The sequence below is a fragment of the Arabidopsis lyrata genome (assembly GCF_000004255.2).
Source record: "Arabidopsis lyrata subsp. lyrata unplaced genomic scaffold ARALYscaffold_4, whole genome shotgun sequence".
Taxonomy (NCBI): domain Eukaryota; kingdom Viridiplantae; phylum Streptophyta; class Magnoliopsida; order Brassicales; family Brassicaceae; genus Arabidopsis; species Arabidopsis lyrata.
In genome coordinates, this window is record NW_003302552.1 from 6,988,650 (window position 1) to 7,008,635 (window position 19,986).

Below are 19,986 nucleotides of genomic sequence, written 5' to 3' on the forward strand. Positions count from 1 at the left end.
ATTCAGCACTAGATTGGTCTCCTCACACCTTGCTAGAACCCTGCATAGATTTAACAAACAAGAGGAGAAAGAGGAGCCATAGACAGAGAAATCGTCCATAAAGACTTCCACCGTCTCCTCAATTAAATCCGAGAATATTGAGGTCATACACCTCTGAAACGTAGCCGGTGCATTACACAATCCGAAAGGCATTCTTCTATAAGCAAAGGTTCCATAAGGGCAAGTAAAAGTGGTTTTCTCTTGATCATTAGGGTGAATTAGTCTTTGAAAGAAACCACTATATCCATCAAGAAAGCAATAGTATCGGTGGTTAGCTAACCTTTCCAGCATTTGATCAATAAACGGTAAAGGAAAATGATCTTTTCTAGATGCAGCATTTAGCTTTCTATAATAAATGCACATTCTATGTCCTGTTATAGTTCTAGTAGGAATCAATTCATCTTTATCATTCTTTATAACAGTCATTCCACCTTTCTTAGGCACACAATGAACCGGAGATACCCAAGTGCTATCTGAAATAGGGTAGATTACACCCGCTTCCAATAGTTTAAGTATCTCCTTCTTAACTACTTCTTTCAGATTAGGATTCAATCTTCTCTGTGGTTCAATGCTCGAGTAAGATTCATTTTCAAGATGGATCCTATGCATGCACAAACTAGGTGAAATTCCCTTTATATCAGACAATGAATAACCGATTGCTCTCCTATACTTTTTAAGTTAAGACAACAGCAAGTTCACTTCATCATCATTCAATGCAGCATTAATGATCACAGGGTAAGTAGAATTTGTTCCGAGAAATGCATACTTTAGACCCTGTGGAAGCGGCTTAATATCGATCTTCGGGGCTTTGAGCTCAGACCAGTCGTCTGACTCAGGAGAAGTTGAACTCGACGTGTCAACTCGACTGGAGGTCGAGTCTGTTACCTTTCCTTCTTCAGGAATTGGACTGGGGAGGCCTACTCGACGTCTGGTCGAGTAGGTAGGTTAAGCAGGTTCTGGAACGTCTTCTTCCACTACACTGACTTCTGCAATTGGCACCACTAACTTCTCAAAGGATTCTGGTGCTTCTTCTTCTTTATGGGAGTCTAGCAGCTTCTTATACCCCAATGTTTCTAAGTGTAAGAACCCCGCTTCTCCGTCTTTGGTAAGAGCACTTTGTAGATAGTCTTTTTCGGTAAGCTCTTCAAGCAGTTCGTCAGCTAAGCGATCCATTTCTTCGATGTAGAACACTTGTCCGTCAATGGTAGGTTTCTTCATCGTCTTAGTGATATCGAATGTCATCTTGAAGTCTTCCCCGAGGTTCAAATCGATCTTTCGCTTCTGACATCTATTAGAGCTCCAGTAGTGGCCAGGAAGGGTCTCCCTAGTATGAGAGGGTCCTTGGGCTCTTCATCCATTTCAAGAACAACGAAGTCTGTAGGGATCTCTACCCTTTCAATTCTTACAGGTAGATCCTCTAACATACCATGAGGGACTCTTACGGATCTGTCGGCTAAGATTAGTTGGATATGGCAGGACTTGTACTTGTTGAATCCGAGTCTTCTTGCTACTGAGAGTGGCATTAGACTGACTGATGCACCTAGATCACATAAGCATTTGTTGAAGAACAAAGGGCCTAGTGAACAAGGTAGAGTAAATGAGCCGGGATCCCCTAGCTTCTTCGGTATGATCTTCTTCTGTATGATAGCACTGCATTCATGGCTCAACACAACCATTCCTTGTACTTCCTGAATTCTCTCCATTATCATGTCTTTCAAGTACTTGTGAGAATCCGAAATTAGCATGAAAGCATCAATGAGAGGCATCCTTACTTCAATTTCTTTGATGTGTTTAGCAAACATGGCTCTGTACTTCTCAATGATATCCTTCTTGAACCTTCTAGGATATGGTATTTTGGGCTTGTAGGGCGGTGGAACGAAAGCTTTCTTCTTACCCTTATCAACAATAGGTTTTTCGATCTGGGGACTCTTAGCTTGATCACAACATCTTGATCAAGCTTAGTGGTGTCTTCTACTTGAGTTTCATTCTGAATCGAATCCTCCCCTTCTTGAATTTCACTATCCTCAGTGACAGGTGCTATGCTAGGTCGAGTTTGCAGCTCTCGACCACTGCGGAGTTGAATTGCATTAGTATATTCCTTTGGATTCTGAATAGCTTTCCCGGGTAGTTGTCCGGGATTCGTAGGTGCAGAAGTAGAAGCAACTTGGCTCTCCACATACTTCAACTTGGAGTTTAGAGCCTGAAACTTGACATTTAGATCATTGTAGGAGCAGTCTACTTTGTTGTGAATCTCAGCCATTTTCTTATCAAGAGCTATTGCACCAGCTGCTTAACCTTGTAGAAGCTGCTGAAGCATTTGTTTCATGTCTTGATCTTGTGCAGGTGGAGCTTGCTGGGTTTGATGTGCAAAACCGGGTGGTGGATTCTGTTGGTGAAAACCGCCACTGAATTGCTGCTTTGGGACAAATCCTTGATTGTATGGGATGAATGGCTTGGACTGGTTCTGTTGTTGTTGAGGGTAAACCTGATCCTGAGGGTTTGCAACATTCGTGCTCCGGTAAGATAGATTAGGATGAGCAGGCTTGTAGGGGTTGTAGCCCTTATTATAGCCACCTTGGTTCTGTATGTAGCTGACTTCTTTAGCCTGAGTAGTCTCCCCTTCTTGGAGTTGATAGTGCTCTTCTTCAGTGATATAGTGGACTTGCTTCTGTTGAGTTAGCAGAATCTTATCCAACTTATCGTTGAGAGCCTTGATATCTTTACTATGCTTCGCATCCGAATCTCCAATACCTCTGTTGGAGCGATCAAAGTCTTCATTATAATTACTGTCGGACTGAGCTAAGTTCTCAACCAATTCCCAACCTTCTTCAACATCCTTATTCAAGAAATTCCCATTTGAAGCAGTGTCCAGGACCATTCTGAACTTGGGCAGAGCTCCTCTGTAGAGTGTACTGAGCAAAGAAGCTTTCTTGAAACCGTGATGTGGACATTGTGTAGTGTAGCCTTTGAATCTCTCCCAGGCCTCACAAAAGGATTCAGACTGTTTCTGGGTGAAACTGGAGATTTCATTCCTTAGCCTTGCAGTTCTTAAAATTTGAGAAGAACTTTGTCAAGAAGGCCGTCTTACAATCGTCCCAAGATGTTATGGAGTTAGGAGGCAAAGTCTTCTCCCATTGGTGTGCTTTGTCTCCTAGAGAGAAAGAAAATAGACGCAGCTTGAAACCGTCTTCACTAACACCGTTTATCTTGGTGAGGCTTCAGAGCCTATCAAAATTATCCAAGTGATCCAAGGGATCCTCCAGAGGCAAACCATGAAACTTGTTGCCTTGTATCATTGAGATCAATCCACTCTGGATCTCGAAATTGTTGTTCTGGACAGGGGGTGCAACGATGCCCTGTCTCAGTTGATGGTTTCTTGGTGCATCACCATCACCAATGTTCCTTGGTATACCACCTCCTTGATTATCTTGATCTTGTGGTTCCATGGCTGCTGGATTGTGCGGTTCACAATCGTCTCTGGCTCTACGTTCTCTCAACTCACGAGCTAACCGATCGATTTTGTCTTTGTAGCTGATGAGGTTGTTGGAGCCTTTAAAACGAGTGTGCATGCACGGTGACTAGTCTGGACGTGGTGAACTCGACCTCAGGTCGAGTAGAGTACCTGGAGCACAAAAACAAGTAGTTTAAGAGAGTAGTTAGTAACCAAAGTAAAGAAAGAACTTGATCTTAGTAATTCTAAAATCTTGAATGTAACAAGCAGACACCCAAATGGCAACGGCGCCAAATTGATACTAGGTTTTTTACTATCAATTACCCTAGATTACTATCATGTCATTGCAGCAATTTAGGTTATCAATCCAATCAGGTGCTCTCACTATCAATCAAGGTATGCTCAGAGATAACTAAGTCAAGCCAAGCAGAATAGAGGTTTTTTATCTAGCAATCCTAAGCGAACAAACATAAAGAGAAATAACTACAGAACATGAGTGATCATGCATAAGAGAAAGAACTATCAATGCTAAGAAGCGATAAACAAGCAAGCAACAGGTACAAAGAATAGGTAAAACAATAGAGATAAAAGGTCCTGAGGAATGGGGTAATCGATTATGGCAGTCTCCTTAGTCTACCTAGGTGGTTAACAAACTCAATCAAGCTATCTCTAGACAATAGATTCAAATACAAATCAATCCACTCTCGTGACAGAGATCCTCAAGCTAAGTCACTTTCAAACTCAATTCTCATTGATGAAATATAACCTAGCAGACATTAAGATTCAATCTAATAAAGTCAATAAACATTCTAATCATCCAATCTCTTGGGCTAGAGTATGTAAATCTCTGGAAAAGTTTGTTCAGACATTTCATCAAACACCGTGTGGGCATGGAAATGTCTGAAATCAATTTCCAATTGATATGAGAAGAAATAGCATTAAGATCTACTAAACCAGAAGGGAAATCAAGCAATTCTACACTTAACCACCTAAATATACTAAGGATTCCACACCTAATCTAACTCATCCTCAAGAACCCTAATCCACTACCAGGAACACTGAAGAACATCATGCATAAAAACCCAGAAAACGCTTCAAACCCAGAAATCATTGAAAAGCTAGTATGTTATAGATGAGAACAAGATCTACAACTTTGAAGAAGAAACGAAATTCAAAAACTCAAAGATTCAAAGGGAAAAACGATTACAAAACTAGGGTTTTTAGAGAGAGCAGCGGAATATCTGCTGGATAAAAGGAATATCCGCTGGATATTAGGGTGAACCCCTATTTATAGAAAATACTAGGTTGCCCTAATTTGGCTACAAGACAAAATAGGAAGTCGGCGGAGCACCCCCTCAACGTGAAGTCGAGCCAACCACGTCGAGCCCGTGTGAAAAATCTAAGGTTGCTCCTTTCTAGTATCTGGCTCGACGTGACGTCGAGGCCGTGTGGTCGAGTCCACTCCCAGGTGGCTTCCTGGCGTCCCACTCGACGTGAGGTCGAGTCTGGTTGGCGAGTCTGGTCCTGGGTGATCTTGAATGACTTCATTCCTCTCCAACTCGATCCCAAGTCTAGCTCCAAGGTCGTGTTGGCTCCTGCTTGCTCCATTAAGTCCCAAATAAGCTCCAAAGTACCTGAAACACATCCAATATGCAATATGCTATGCCATGCAATGCAAATCATACTAAGTGATGAAAATGATATGAAAAGGACTATGGATGCAATGAAAGAGAGATGAAACTTAGCTAAATGCACGAGAAAAGTGTGCTTAAAAGTGGTAAAATACAGAGACATCAACCTACTCAACTGAACTTCGAAATACTTAAGGAAAACACCACACTGATATCATAGTCATATGATATCATAGTCATATGATATGAAAAGGACTATGGATGCAATGAAAGAGAGATGAAACTTAGCTAAATGCACGAGAAAAGTGTGCTTAAAAGTGGTAAAATACAGAGACATCAACCTACTCAACTCACGCACCAAAGTTAACTCCCTAGAAAATCAATTTTTCAAAGATGATCTCATGTTATGTAGATCATGAATTGATATGTGCAAGAGAGATATTCGTAAATTTAAATCAACAATATATAATAGAAAAACAAAATTAAATGCCAACTTTGCTTAGATCGTGATATATGATCAAAAAAAGATATATATTTGATAGAAAACTTTGCTTAGATTTGTCTAAATGGTTATCTTCGCTCAATGCAGCGGTAAGCCTAAGACTAAGGCAAAAGAGTCAACCAGCGGTAAGCCTAAGACAATGCATTTGTTTTTCCTAAGATGTCAATGATTTTTCCATTTTTGTTTGTAAATACTGATCCTTTTATATTAAAACAATTAGGACTCAGGACCCCGCGATGTTGCGGAGAGGAGAAGATTGCAAAAATATTTATAAAAAAATATCAAACAAAAATCATATTGAATTGAGACAACTTTGCAAGAAAAAAACAAATTTAACAATAAATCAAGATATATCTTTGAAAATTTATGATAAAAAGACTTAACCCTCAGAATTATTTATTAAAATTTATGATATTATTAGAAAAAATTATGGTGAAAAGATGCAATCAGAAGTAAAAAAATATTAAACGAAGAGTTATAATGAGTAGACTTAATTTTTCAATTTATTAAAAAATTATAAATATAATTATATTCAATAAACCATTAAGATAAAAAACCGTAACATTTTAAATTGTGTTATGTTAAATAAAGACAATCCGTGGAAGAATCTATATATATATAATGGAAGAGTTGTCTCTTCATCTAGGATGCCCACATTATCATCCAAGTCATCCTATTTTAATTTTGTGTAGGTTCCACATATTTTATTTATTAAAATATTAACAAATAACCAAAAGTTGCAAATATTCAATTAAACGGGTACAATTCATTTAAATGTATTTCAACAATTAAAAATTAAAATTAATAATTTTTAATAAGTTACACCGAGAAACGCAACTATAGATAACTGAATGTTATAAAGATTTATAAAATAAACTAAATTGCAATGGTTTAACTAAACGGTTGCAATCGTTTATGAAAAGTTACAATAAAACGACTTAACTGTAGAAAACATTTATTCGGATTGCAATTTTTTTTTAAAACACAACCGTGATATATACTTTTTAGTTAAAAAAAATTAATAAAAAGTTGCAATAAAAAGATAAAATTTTTCATTGCATTTAAGTAATTAAAAACTAAAAATAAGAATTTATGAAAAGTTATACCGAGAACCGCAATGGTAGATAGTTAAATTAATGTTTTAACGGTAGATAAAATAAACCAAAACTTGCAATTGTTCGTAAAATAAACTAATTGTTGCAATGGTTCAACTAAACGGTAGCAATGAAAAATACGCAATTGTAGAAGACATTTCTTTAGATTGTAACTTTCTATAAAAAAACACAACCGTAAAAATAAGTTTTAGTTTCAATAAAAATGCAATGAAAAATATATAACGGAAAAACGTAACTTTAAATGAATAAATGAAACTATAAAGATACAACCATAGACTGAAAAGATACGACTGTAATTGAACAAGTATAACCGTAAATAATTCAATGAAAACTCAAAGAGAAAATTCAATAAAAAAAATGAGATAAGTTGTAAAATAGTACGTTTTCCAAACTTAATTGGAAAAGTAGTACATAAACTATTTAAAATTTGACAATCAGTCTGTCTGCTAGTGTGCGTGAGATATGCGACCTCTGAGATAGCAAATAAAGTGGGGTATGAAGGCTTCTGTGGAAATTACGAGAAAGGGCTTCCTTCAATTTGCAAGGGAAAGGGGAGCCTCTGGTTGAGCCCGTGTTTTTTACCTTTCGTAATAGTTGAAAATTGAGCGTAATGGGCTGAGAATGCGTTGTAATGGGCCTAAACATGATTTCCACCCTATCTAAAAGATTAAGTAATTGACAAAGTCAATTCTCAAAGACCTCGACTTCATCAATGGCGGAGACAGAGCAAATAGAAACGACAACATTAATGAGAAGTTAATGCCTTCGAAATTAGTTACTAGGTTGGTGAGGGAAATGATATAATACTTAGATTCCTTTTCGAAAGTGGCTTAAATTTTTTGGGGGAAATTTATTTTGGGTTTTTTGATGAAAAAGTCATTATAAGATTAAAAGAAGAAGATGAGTTCCAGTTTCGAAAGGGTTTGTTTATTCCTGAAGACATTCAGCTCCGGAAACAAAGAATGGAAGGTGGAATTCCGATCAGAAACTATTTTGTTAATTTCCTTTGATTGTTTCAATAGTATTAATTGTACAAACTGATTCTAAATTGAATTTCATTTGTAGTGGATAATACTGTTGTCGTACAGGCTAGAAGATGGATTTTGTTCAGCACAGGTGAATGGGAGTTCAAGATGGATTCTTATCGGCAGGGGAGGACGTTTAGGTTGATGGGGTTAAAAACTCTCAGGGATTTGGAGCTGAAAGTGAGACAACTATACAGAATGGAGAGGAGCTGGATATCTGTTGAGCTTAGCTACATGTTTGAGGACAAATTAGCTCTGCTAGCTGGTGTTCATCCGGGACCGACATTGATTGGGTGTGATAGACAGTTTCGAAGTTTTCAATCGTTAAGCATGGATGATAAATCTGTGAACCTGTTCGTGTGTTTTAGAGAAGGTGATGGAGTCATAGTCGGGCCTACTCCTGAAGCTGGAAAGATTGTTAGTTGCCTCGCTAAGGGATTAGAAGCTGGAGTTTCATCTACAGTGATCGTAGTGGCTGGAGGTAATTCAAGTGATGGAGTCATAGTCCGGCCTTCTCGTGAAGCTGGAAGGATTGTCAGTTGCTTCGCTAAGGGATTAGAAGCTGGAGATTCATCTACAGGGATCGTAGAGGCTGCAGGTAATTCTAGACCGGCAGAGGAAGTAGGATACTTTGCTGGGCTAATATCTTCAGTCCAACACAATATTCTGGGAAATCCTCCTAATTCTCAGTTAGCGATCGCTCAGAGTTCAGATGTTATTGACAGTTCCGGGGGGGGGGGGGGGGGTGGGATATAAGCGATGATATTCTGTTAGAAGCCCTAGAAGCAGTGGAGATGCCAACTAAAGGAGATTTGGTTGTTGCTACGGGGGTAAACACATCTGTAGTTGAAGAAGATAAAATCTAGAGCAGTGAAGATGAAGAGTATTCTGAAAACTCTAACGATTCTTATTGTTAAAGTGTGGGGACTGAATCAGAAGTTGATGATTTGGATTATGAATACTACACTGTAGGGAGTGTTGAAGATGTCCAAGAGATTGTGGAAAAAGAAAAAGAAGACAATGGGGATGATGATTTCGTTGAGCAGCCCCCGAAAAAGAAAGTCAGACCGAAAGGACTGACAACCTTGGATGTAAATTAAAGGAGGCGTTATGACAGAGTTTCTTGAATCTTTTCAGAAGGGTATAAGCATCGATGAAGTTTATGGGTATGAGGACATTGAGCCAATGTTTGGAGATGATGATATGGACAGGAAAGCAGCTCATGTTGACTTGAGTAAGGAGGATGACAATATGTTTGTTGGAAGGACTTTTGCGTCGAGAGAAAATTTCAGGATTGCATTGTCAATTTATGCTATTAACCGTATATTTCGCTTCAAATTTACGAGGTATGAGAAAAATTATTTGGTAGCTGAATGTTAGGATAAAAAATGTTGTGATTGGAGAGTATTAGCACATCAAGTTGGACAAAGTGAAGAATATGAGGTGACCAAGGCAAAGTTGGAACATATGTGTAATGTTGAGACGAGGAGCAGGTTTTCAAAACACGCTACTTCTAAGGTTGTAGCTGCACTCCTAAGGGCCAAGTATGCGAAGACGTTTTGTGGTCCAAGAGCAAGAGACTTACCCGATTCTCTGCTGAGGGAGCACAATATGAGGATGACGTACTGGAAAGGATGGAAGGCTAAAGAACTGGTTGTAGAGACAGCTCAGGGCACATATGAGAGTTCTTTCACCTTGTTGCCGGTATATCTCCATGTACTACAACTTGCAAATCCAGGAACAGTATATCATTTGGAAACTGAGTTGGATGATGTTGGAGATGAGCGATTCAAGTACGTGTTTCTAGCATTGGGGGCTAGTGTGAAAGGGTTAAAATACTTACGGCGAGTTGTTGTAGTAGATGGTACACACCTTTTCGGAAAGTATCTTGGATGTCTACTTACAGCAAGTTGCCAGGACGCAAACTTTTAGATATATCCAGTGGCCTTTGCTATTGTGGATAGTGAGACAGATGATTCATGGACATGGTTCATGACTAAGCTTTCTGAAATAATCAAAGATGGCGCAGACTTGACCTTTGTCTCAGATCAGAATCAATCAATATTCAAATCTGTGAGTCTTGTGTACCCTGAAGCACACCATGGAGCTTGTTTGGTCCACATAAGAAAGAATGTTAAAGGAAAGTATGGAAAGAAGAGTGGGCTTCCAGCCATAGTATGGCAAGCAGGTAACATGTTCCGGCTCAAAGATTTTAATAATGTGTGTGAAAGAATCAAGAAAAAGAATAAGGGTTGTTGGCAATATCTGGAAGAAATTGTGGTTGCGAATTGGAGCAGGGTTCATTTTACAGGGGAGAGATATAATTTGATGTCTAGTTACATTGCTGAGTCATTGAACAATGCTTTACTACCAGCTAGGGGAAGTCCTGTTGTAGCATTGCTTGAATTTATAAGAGAAAAGCTTGCTAGGTGGTTTGAATCCCGGAGGAAGAAAATCTCTAGATCAGTCGGGGACATACCAATTGCGGTTGAAAGAGAGCTGTTGAAACGGTTCAAAGGTGGGTTGGGAATATCAGTTTTGGCTGTCAGAAGGTGGGATTTTGAAGTAGGCGCTAAGGATGGAGAACTGTTCCTTGTCTCCTTGGAACAACAAACTTGCACTTGCTTGGAGTTTCAAAAAATAAGAATCCCCTGTGCCCATGCAATGGCTACAGCACATGATAGGGATTTGGAATTCAGAGCTTTGGTTGGAGAGATGCATAAGCTAAGAATGTGGTCACCAACGGTCCAAGAATCAATCCTCCCAGTACGTGATCCATCGGAGGTGGATGTGCCTGAGAACATAAGAGTTCTCTTTTTAATGTCTCCTAAAACAGGGAGACCCCCAAAGCTGCGGATTCATTCAGTTGGGGAATATGAGGTTAGTATATTTATACTTCATCCATATATTGGAATTTAATTCACATGTCACATAACATGTTTAACCAATGTAGGGTAATAACAAGTCAAAACAGCCTAACAAGTGTGGAAGATGTGGTGGTTTAGGTCACAATCGGGTCACGTGTACGAACCCACTAGGTTGACGATATGGAATGGAAGAAAGACAGGAAAGGCTTTTTGGGGTGTATGTCTTATCAATGTAGTAGGTATGTGGCTGGGGGACGTATTTTGGTCTATTTAAATGTGTTGTTTTGCGAAGGGGTATACATACATATGAAATTTGTTGGCAGATAATTTCAGATAAGTGTCTATTTCCACTTGTGTAAAAATTATTAGAATTTTATTTTGATGTACAAGAATCAGTGATGTGTATGAATGGTAAAGTATTTCTATGAAATGTATTATTTTGGCTGGAAAAGAAGATTGTTGTACAGATCTTAATATTGCTGTACAGATACAAGGTTGTTGTACAGATACGGAATGAGGTAAATAAGAATTAAAACGTGTCATATTTTTTAATAGACCAAAAAACGTCCCCCAGCCAAAAACCTACTACATTGATGAGACATACACCCCAAAAATTACCTATAAGTGTACGTTTGATGTACAGATATTAGTGTACGTAGACTGTACAGATCTCAGTGTACGTTTGCTGTATAGATCTTGCTATACAGATGTCTCCATATCTGTAGAAGAGGTTGCACATATATAATGTTGTTGTACAGATATCTGTATACAGTTATAAGCGGCTGTACAGATCCGGCTGTACAGATACAAGGTTACTGTACAGATACAAGGTTGTTGTACAGATACAAGGTTGTTGTACAGATACGGAATGAGAGGTAAATAAAAATCAAAACGTGTCATATTTTTAAAAAATAAAACATGTAATAAATATGTTTGGTCAGAGAATTAAATTCATTTCAACTGTAATTTTCGTAACCACTAGACACCTCCGCATTATATATACAACAAAGATTTACTCTAAATAAAGTCAAAAAAGAAGAAAACTTCTCTTCATTTATTTTTCACAAAAAAACGAAAAAATGGGAACTGAAATGCCAGATATCCCTGATGATTTGTTTGCAAAAATCGTTAAGCTTGTGGCAGATGATCGTTGGTGGCTGCTAGGCCCTATATTGAATGCTGGGCGAAGGGGAAGAGATGTGGTGTACAGAAACGACGTTTTGAAGGATGCATGCATTTACTCCCTTTGTTCTGATCCTAGCGACTTGTACTCCTTCAATAGTCGAGAAACTGGCCTCATTACCGGCCGTTTTTTGATAGGTCTTAAGGCAGGTAACAAGATGGCAACCTACTATGAAGGGCTAAGGGTGGTGGCTGAAGGATGCGACATCACGGCGGGTATTGATTTTCTAGCTCAGTTGGTACCTGAGGATGATGAGTAACCCTAGCATGTGGTGTCTTCTCTATTTGCTATGGGAATGAGGGTATGGCTGTACATTATCTAGAGCTATTCGGCAAAATGCATGCTGCATTGGGGATGGAGGAAGTCAGACGGTGGGGAGAAGAGTTGGTCAGGGAGTTGCGTCATTATAGAAGAATGAGCAACAACTCTTACCGTAAGACGTTTCTCTATCCTATTTGCAGAGGTATCCCGTCCCCGGATTGTGCCATGGACTGCGGCATAGTGATGCAAGAATTGGAGCTAATCCAACTTTAGATCACTTGATGATCAAGAGTTCCAAGCTTGCCACGCGGAAGGTGGGATGATGAAGGTGGTGATCTGACACGCTGGCGATCGCTTCTCTCGTGTGGGATCGATTCAAGGGGAATTAATGGATAGAAGGGTCATTGACTCGCTCAATCAGTGGGGTAATCGACTCACTCGATCAATGAACGAATGAAGGATGTTGAATAACTCAACAAACTTAATCCGCAGAATCCTAAAGTACTTGGTGACTCACTCACAAAGAACTACAGAACAATGACAAAGACTCAAACTTTGACAAGTAGAAAACGTTTCTATTACTTTAAAATGATCAAGGGTGTTTTACAATGAGACTAATGATCAGGTTATATAGGGCGGAGTACAACGTTCTAAGACTTCAAAGAAAGAAACAAAACATTAATGAAAATATTGGACATTAAATGTAAAATCGGTCCAAGTAAGGCAAATGAGGTGTGCCTTGTATCTTGTCAACTTGGGGAGGAAGTTGTGACGTCTTGGAAGCTTCTGGAGGGTCTCAAGATTCTCACACAAGCGCACAAACAAAGAAGGAAAGAGTTGTTGCAAGTTGATCTCCTTCGGCTCCATATATGGCAAGTAATAACTCTGCGGGTTCTTGTGTGGTAAGGTGTACCAAAGTTTGTGTGGTACATGTCTTGTGTAGCCTAGATGTTCTCCTGGTTTCCATGTGTAGCTTTGAGGTGCGTCCAAGTGTAGAAGAAGGAAAATTTCCTTGTTTGGCTTCATTTGACGCAGTACTTCAGAAAGTAGTTCAGCGAGTAATTCAGCATGTAGTGCAGCCGGTCTGTCAGCAAGTACATCAGCTATATGTACTTGTAACATCTTTGAATCAATTGCTTGGTAAATGATTCCTTGATGACTTGATGTTGCCTCGTTAAAAACCTTTCTAGGTAAACCCATTGGGGCAAACCCTAGATAAGGGAAAAAGAGTGCAACGGTCAAATTTCCATAACATGGTGATTCGGCTCGCTGGTCTTTGATTCCTCTTGAACCATCATTAGTCTTCTTAGGGTTAATTTTCTGGTGAATAATTAACTCTAGGCCTTGTGCTTGATTATGACTCCATTTGGGCAAGAATCCTCCAAAATGCTCCATATCAACCGGTTTGATACATGTACCGGTTGGTTTGGTATACTCTCGGTTTGGTTTGATTTGGATGTCCGCATCATACCCTCTCCCTTGAAAAAGTTTTGACCTCGAAACTATACAATCTGCACCAAGAGAAAGCAAGTTAGCTTTCATTCGATTTTGGGAGGCTAGGGTCTTACCTTGGTAGGGTGGCGGTTTGATGATGCATGGTGCATCAGGTGGCTCTCCTTTGAGCAAGAAAGATAGGATCACTCCTCTGTTTTGATCCGGTGCTTTGAGTTGTCGTGTTGCTTGCTTAACTCTTTCTCGGGTTTGGGCTTGAGCTTTAAAATCTGGCGGTTCCTCTTTGATTAAGCAAGAGTTTGAAACTCTTCTAGTCTCCATGATAGAGGGTGTTAGCATCAATGGTGCTGGTTCACTTTGGTTTTGAATTTGGCCTCACTTCCGGAGAATCACCTTTATGTTCCATGTGTTCTTTGTTGGTACCCGCAAGTTCATCAACACTTTGGGCAAGAAACAAGTGCATTAAAATAGTCATGGGATCAATATAAACAAGTAAACCAATTTCGGATTGAACCATTTCTTTTCCACAAAGTGATTCAGAAAGTATGTCACAAAGTAGATCAGCTACTTGATATGTCCTAAGACATGAAATTAGTTCCATAGATTTATTTAAAAGATCTACTATTTTCTCACACTCTTTAAGGATTAACAAGTTTATTATCACATCATTCGAATCGCTAGAAACAATTAGAAGTAATAGTTTACTTACCTGACTTAGATCCTCGGTGAGTGTGTCTTTCGAAATCAACTTGGTTTGTTGATTTGATGGCTGGTCCGGTGGTTCTTCTTGCAGCAGGATGTTGTTGGTAAAAATTTCATTCTCCTTAGTGACAGATTTGCATATCAAAAGCTCTTGATATTGTTGTACAACATCATTCGTTGTTTATCCCTCTTTTGGATCCACATGTGTCTCCTTATTACCTACATGTGTCTCAATACTTTTGGCACAAGAAAAGTGTATTAAGGCAGTCAAGGGACGTTCATAAACATAATGAAATAAGTTACTTTGAACCTTTTCATGTGTTAGACCAGAATCAACTTCTTGTTTGCTTTGATCCGAGAGTAACCGTAACATTGTTGTGGCCTCTCTTTGATCTTCGCAAATCTTCATGGTACTTGTACTTTCACTGGCACCCAAAGACAAGATCAAGTGCATTATACTGGAAATTGAAATGATATGGATAGGGTTCTTGAAACTCCTTTCGAATATAAGATAATGCCAATATCGAACAAGATAGTAAGTTTCGCTTACTTGTGTACCATGTAAGGTGTTCGCTATCAATTCAGCCATGATGTGGATGATCTTAGAAGCAAGATCAGCTGGTGTTGAGCAGGGATGTATCATCACACGTCCTTTGAGGGCTGCTTGATCATAAGTCTTATTTCGGCAAAGTTGTGATAATGTTGTTGTTTCCGAAAGTTGTTCCTCAAAACTTATGTCATTCTCAACTTCCTTTAGAGTTGCTTCCTTGTGGTCTACTTCTTTAGATGTTTCATCAATGCTAGGACACAGACCTGCATCAATAACCTTTGGCAAAGACAAGTGCATTAATCTAGAATTGGGAATTTCTAAACTTGAATTCACTAGACAATCATTGGAGTTAGATGCATTCAATTTCAGCTCTAGTGATGTGACATCTTCTACTTGTCTTTTAGTGCATGTTGCAGCAAAATGTCCCCTCTTATGACATCTATAACATGTCGGTTCATTTGATTTTAAAGAATTAGAGGACTTATCTTGCTTTAGCTCAGCGTGTGGCTCAACATATGGTTCAGCATGTGGTTCAAGTACCGGTATGGGGCTCAGTTCTCCTTTTGCGCCTGTACCTTTCTCATTCTTGGCGGAATCTTGATCCGCGTTATGATTAGAACTAACATGTTGATGTGTAGTATTCTTTCGGCTTGGTTCCTTTGGAAGGTTACTGTTTTGAACAGGCTGGGAAAGCATGTGAGGTGCATATCTCTCCCTCATAAGCAACTTTAGTTGTCCCCACATTTTGACTGATGGCTCCTTGTACCACCGTCTATCTTTTTCTTCTCGGTCCCACCAACGTTTTGCGCTTCCCATGAGTTGTTCAAGACAATAGTTGAGCCTCTCTTCTTTGGGAATAGAATAGTATCTAAAGTACTTATCCATGTTGAGTTCCCATTGTAGATAATCTCTCTCACGTCCTGCAAACTCAAAAGATTCAGGTCCAAAATACTCATAACCATTGTCTAGAGATAACCTGAGTTTTGTTTGGTAGGTTCGGGTGGGATTGGATAGTAGTGGGTCTCGACGAGTGCCACGTTTCAGCTCGCCTCCTCTTAGATTAGTGATCCCTGAGTCTCTCTCAGCTAGGTAGTCACGTCTACCACATGGATATGGTTTACGCCACATTGATGATCTCTGAGTCACTTCTTGAGTCACTTCCTGTACTACTCGTGTATTGGTGTGAAAGAACTTGTGTCTCGGTTTTGCTTGACGTGAGGCTGTAGGCCCTCGGTATAAGAAGGTGTGATGGTCGAGCTTCTCTTCATGCCTTGGAAGACGTTGGCAATTGTATTCCTTCGCCGTTGCCCCTTTATACTCCATGTTATCTTCCCACTTAAGATAATTCTCTTTTCCTGAAAAAGACATAGCTCGAGTCAATGGAGAGTTTGAACCATGGCTGCAAAAATCATTATTAAATTTAATACATGGTTTAGAATAGCCTGTATTGGTGTGAGTCAGGCGGTTCTGGTTCTAGTGCTTCACAGCCTGGTTCATCTCTTGATTCAGAATCTGAATGATCGTTGTGATGCCAAGAGATGCTTCCATAGTTGTCTTCCACATCCGACATGACTTGGTAAGGCTCTTCTCCTTGGATTTCTTCATCCGAATAGAACTCAATAGACTCCATAGCTACTCTGGTCTTCGTGAAAGAAGAATCTAGCACAAGCAAAAGAAAGATGTATCAAAAGTAAATAAACAAATAAGGAAAAAGAACAAAATATGGAATTTTTTTTTTCTTTTTATTTTATAAAATCAATGCAAAAATTCAAATGAAATTCGAAAATCTGAAATATAAAAAGGGAAAACGAGCGTTTAATTTTCTTTTCTGGTTTTATAACAATAAATTTCAAAATTTAATTTAAAAATAAAAAAAAAATCCAATTTTTATTGCTTTTTCTTAAAAATTCAGAAATAAATAATAAACAGAAGCAAATAATTTTTTTTTTATGAAAGTACTGAAGAAAATAAACAATAACAAAGCAAGAAACAAAATTTTTATTTGGTTTTCAAATTTATAAAAATTAAATAATAAAACTTTAAAAATTGAAAAAGATATAGGTTGAAGAGATACAACCTTGGGGATAGGAGCTTTTGAAGCTCTGATACCAGATGATGCAAGAATTGGAGCTAATCCAACTTTAGATCACTTGATGATCAAGAGTTCCAAGCTTGCCACGCGGAAGGTGGGATGATGAAGGTGGTGATCTGACACGCTGGCGATCGATTCTCTCGTGTGGGATCGATTCAAGGGGAATTAATGGATAGAAGGGTGATTGACTCGCTCAATCAGTGGGGTAATCGACTCCTCGATCAATGAACGAATGAAGGATGTTGAATAACTCAACAAATTTAATCTGCAGAATCCTTAAGTACTTGGTGACTCACTCACAAAGAACTACAGAACAATGACAAAGACTCAAACTTTGACAAGTAGAAAACGTTTCTATTACTTTAAAATGATCAAGGGTGTTTTACAATGAGACTAATGATCAGCTTATATAGGGCGGAGTACAACGTTCTAAGACTTCAAAGAAAGAAACAAAACATTAATGAAAATATTGGACATTAAATGTAAAATCGGTCCAAGTAAGGCAAATGAGGTGTGCCTTGTATCTTGTCAACTTGGAGAGGAAGTTGTGACGTCTTGGAAGCTTCTGGAGGGTCTCAAGATTCTCACACAAACGCACAAACAAAGAAGGAAAGAGTTGTTGCAAGTTGATCTCCTTCGGCTCCATATATGGCAAGTAATAACTCTGCGGGTTCTTTTGTGGTAAGGTGTACCAAAGTTTGTGTGGTACATGTCTTGTGTAGCCTAGATGTTCTCCTGGTTTCCATGTGTAGCTTGAGATGCGTCCAAGTGTAGAATAAGGAAGATTTCCTTGTTTGGCTTCATTTGACGCAGTACTTCAGAAAGTAGTTCAGCGAGTAGTTCAGCAAGTAGTGCAGCCGGTCTGTCAGCAAGTACATCAGCTATATGTACTTGTAACATCTTCGAATCAATTGCTTGGTAAATGATTCCTTGATGACTTGATGTTGCCTCGTTAAAAACCTTTCTAGGTAAACCCATTGGGACAAACCCTAGATAAGGGAAAAAGAGTGCAACGGTCAAATTCCCATAACATGGTGATTCGGCTCGCTGGTCTTTGATTCCTATTGAACCATCATTAGTCTTCTTAGGGTTAATTTTCTGGTGAATAATTAACCCTAGGCCTTGCGCTTGATTATGACTCCATTTGGGCAAGAATCCTCCAAAATGCTCCATATCAACCGGTTTGATACATGTACCGGTTGGTTTGGTATACTCCCGGTTTGGTTTGATTTGGATGTCCGCATCACATAGCATATGGAGCTTATGAGAATTTGTGTGACGAGTGTTATTTGTGGTGGTTGGCAAGGAAGGTATGTCAAATGCTGTAAACACATTCTCAATAAATTTTCTCGTTGATGTATTTTCATATTATGTTATCATTATGCGGATGTAATTTGTTGTTATTGTTTCCTTGTATAATTAGATTGCTGCATCTACTAGCCATAAATTAGAATATTTTATAATTAATGTATTTTAACATTCGGTAAAATTTAGATGTATAATATTAAGTATTGTATTATAAAATATCTTTGGGTTTGTAACCAGGGGTGTGTTGATATAATCAAGTTTGGGGATATGGTTGGGATAATTGTTGGGAGGAGAGGAGAAGTACAAAGTGAATACTGACTCATTGATATGATTGGAATGCATCTCTACTCAACCACCTATATATTCTCGTTGGACAGATAAAACGATAAATTTAAAAGTTTTGGGGATATTATCACAATGGACTTTTTAATTAATATAAAAGCTGTTTGGTTTGTTAAAGATTCTTGTGTTGAAATGATTAAGTTGGGGATTATGGTTGGGAGTTATGGTGGGAGGAGAAGAGAAGTTAAAAGTGAGTATTGGCTCATTGATATGATTGAAACTTATGACTATACAACCCACTTGTATATTCATGTTGGACAGATAAACAATTTGACATGTATTAAAAAAGTCTAAAAAGAGTTGATTCTTTCTACACCTGACGGAAAAACGGTATTTTCATACCTTAACTCACTATGTATGTTCAATTCATACCTCAACTATACATGCGTGCAAATACATACCCAAACTAACTCAAAATTCAAATTCACTATCTCATCTTTCTATTTTGTGCCAAAACAGACATATCACGAGACGTCGTTAACGAAACGATATAACACAGTAAACGGAACGTTAACGACGTCTCGTGATATGTCTGTTTTGGCACAGAATATAAAGATGAGATAGTGAATTTGAATTTTGAGTTAGTTTGGGTATGTATTTGCACGCATATACAGTTGAGGTATGAATCGAACATACATAGTGAGTTAAGGTATGAAAATACCGTTTTTCCTAACCTGACAGTAGATTTCTTAGATTTCTTAAAAATATAAAAGCAAAGATATTATTTGATATCTCACAATACGATCTGACAAAAGTAGATGCTTTTCTTCATTTTAATATAAAACGATATGAGTCTTTCTTCGACTAACACTAATAATGACTAAGTGTGTAAGAACAAGTTGTTAAGTTGCTTTTAAGATAGAAAAATTCCAAAAAAAAAAGAGACAAGGTTGCATGACAAAAAGAATAAAACGAAGGAGATGCGTAAATCTGGTAGGGGAGTTTGGCAACAACTCAACAATGACTAAGTCTGTAAGACCAAGTTTATCTACAATGTGCATAAAATATCAGAATATAACTGGTATTTGATCATTAAATTGTTGTACGGTACGTTAATCTTACTATGAGACATAATAAAATAATTAAACACTACTTCCCAAATTTTACATAATTATACAATCAGACATAAGGAACTAATACTAGTTTGTTACAAAATGTTACATAGTTATACAATAACATAACTTTGAATAATAATTATTTTACATTAAAGCTTAAAGCAATTCAAGTACTTCTAGAGAAGTTCACAGATACGTAATGCTGCATTGAAGATGTAATATTCTTCGCAATAATATTCGTGACCATGCCAATAAGCACAATCAGGTATGCCTATTCTCCTAGAATCACTACAGGAAAAAGGGGTATTAATAGCACTTCATTATAGCGGTTTATGTGTTTCTGCTATAGTCGACTTATACATGATTTGTTTATAGCGTTTCTAAAATAAAAAACGCTATGGTATGTTAACG

The 19,986-nt window shown here is 38.2% G+C and overlaps 2 protein-coding genes across 2 annotated transcripts; one reads left to right on the forward strand and one right to left on the reverse strand.

Annotated features, from left to right (window-relative positions):
* Positions 1-8,854: 8,854 nt before the first annotated feature.
* On the forward strand, positions 8,855-10,842 carry LOC110228957. The gene is made up of 2 exons (XM_021027437.1): positions 8,855-10,643; positions 10,717-10,842. Exons 1-2 carry the CDS (start codon positions 9,756-9,758, stop codon positions 10,804-10,806), a joined length of 978 nt encoding a protein of 325 aa, XP_020883096.1. The 5' UTR covers positions 8,855-9,755; the 3' UTR covers positions 10,807-10,842.
* Positions 10,843-14,409: 3,567 nt separating this feature from the next.
* Positions 14,410-16,408, reverse strand: LOC110229244. Its single transcript, XM_021028989.1, has 2 exons — positions 16,264-16,408; positions 14,410-16,220 (listed from the first exon to the last, which is right to left on the reverse strand). Exons 1-2 carry the CDS (start codon positions 16,406-16,408, stop codon positions 14,410-14,412), a joined length of 1,956 nt encoding a protein of 651 aa, XP_020884648.1.
* Between the last annotated feature and the right edge of the window lie 3,578 nt (positions 16,409-19,986).

Bases quoted from the DNA above. Each gene is read 5' to 3' on its own strand.
- LOC110228957 (XM_021027437.1), top strand. From the start codon at position 9,756: ATGACTAAGCTTTCTGAAATAATCAAAGATGGCGCAGACTTGACCTTT. The intron at 10,644-10,716 runs GTTAGTATATTT...TAACCAATGTAG, and splicing joins ATTCAGTTGGGGAATATGAG to GGTAATAACAAGTCAAAACA.
- LOC110229244 (XM_021028989.1), bottom strand. From the start codon at position 16,408: ATGGAGTCTATTGAGTTCTATTCGGATGAAGAAATCCAAGGAGAAGAG. The intron at 16,221-16,263 runs GTGAAGCACTAG...ACACCAATACAG, and splicing joins ATCAAGAGATGAACCAGGCT to GCTATTCTAAACCATGTATT.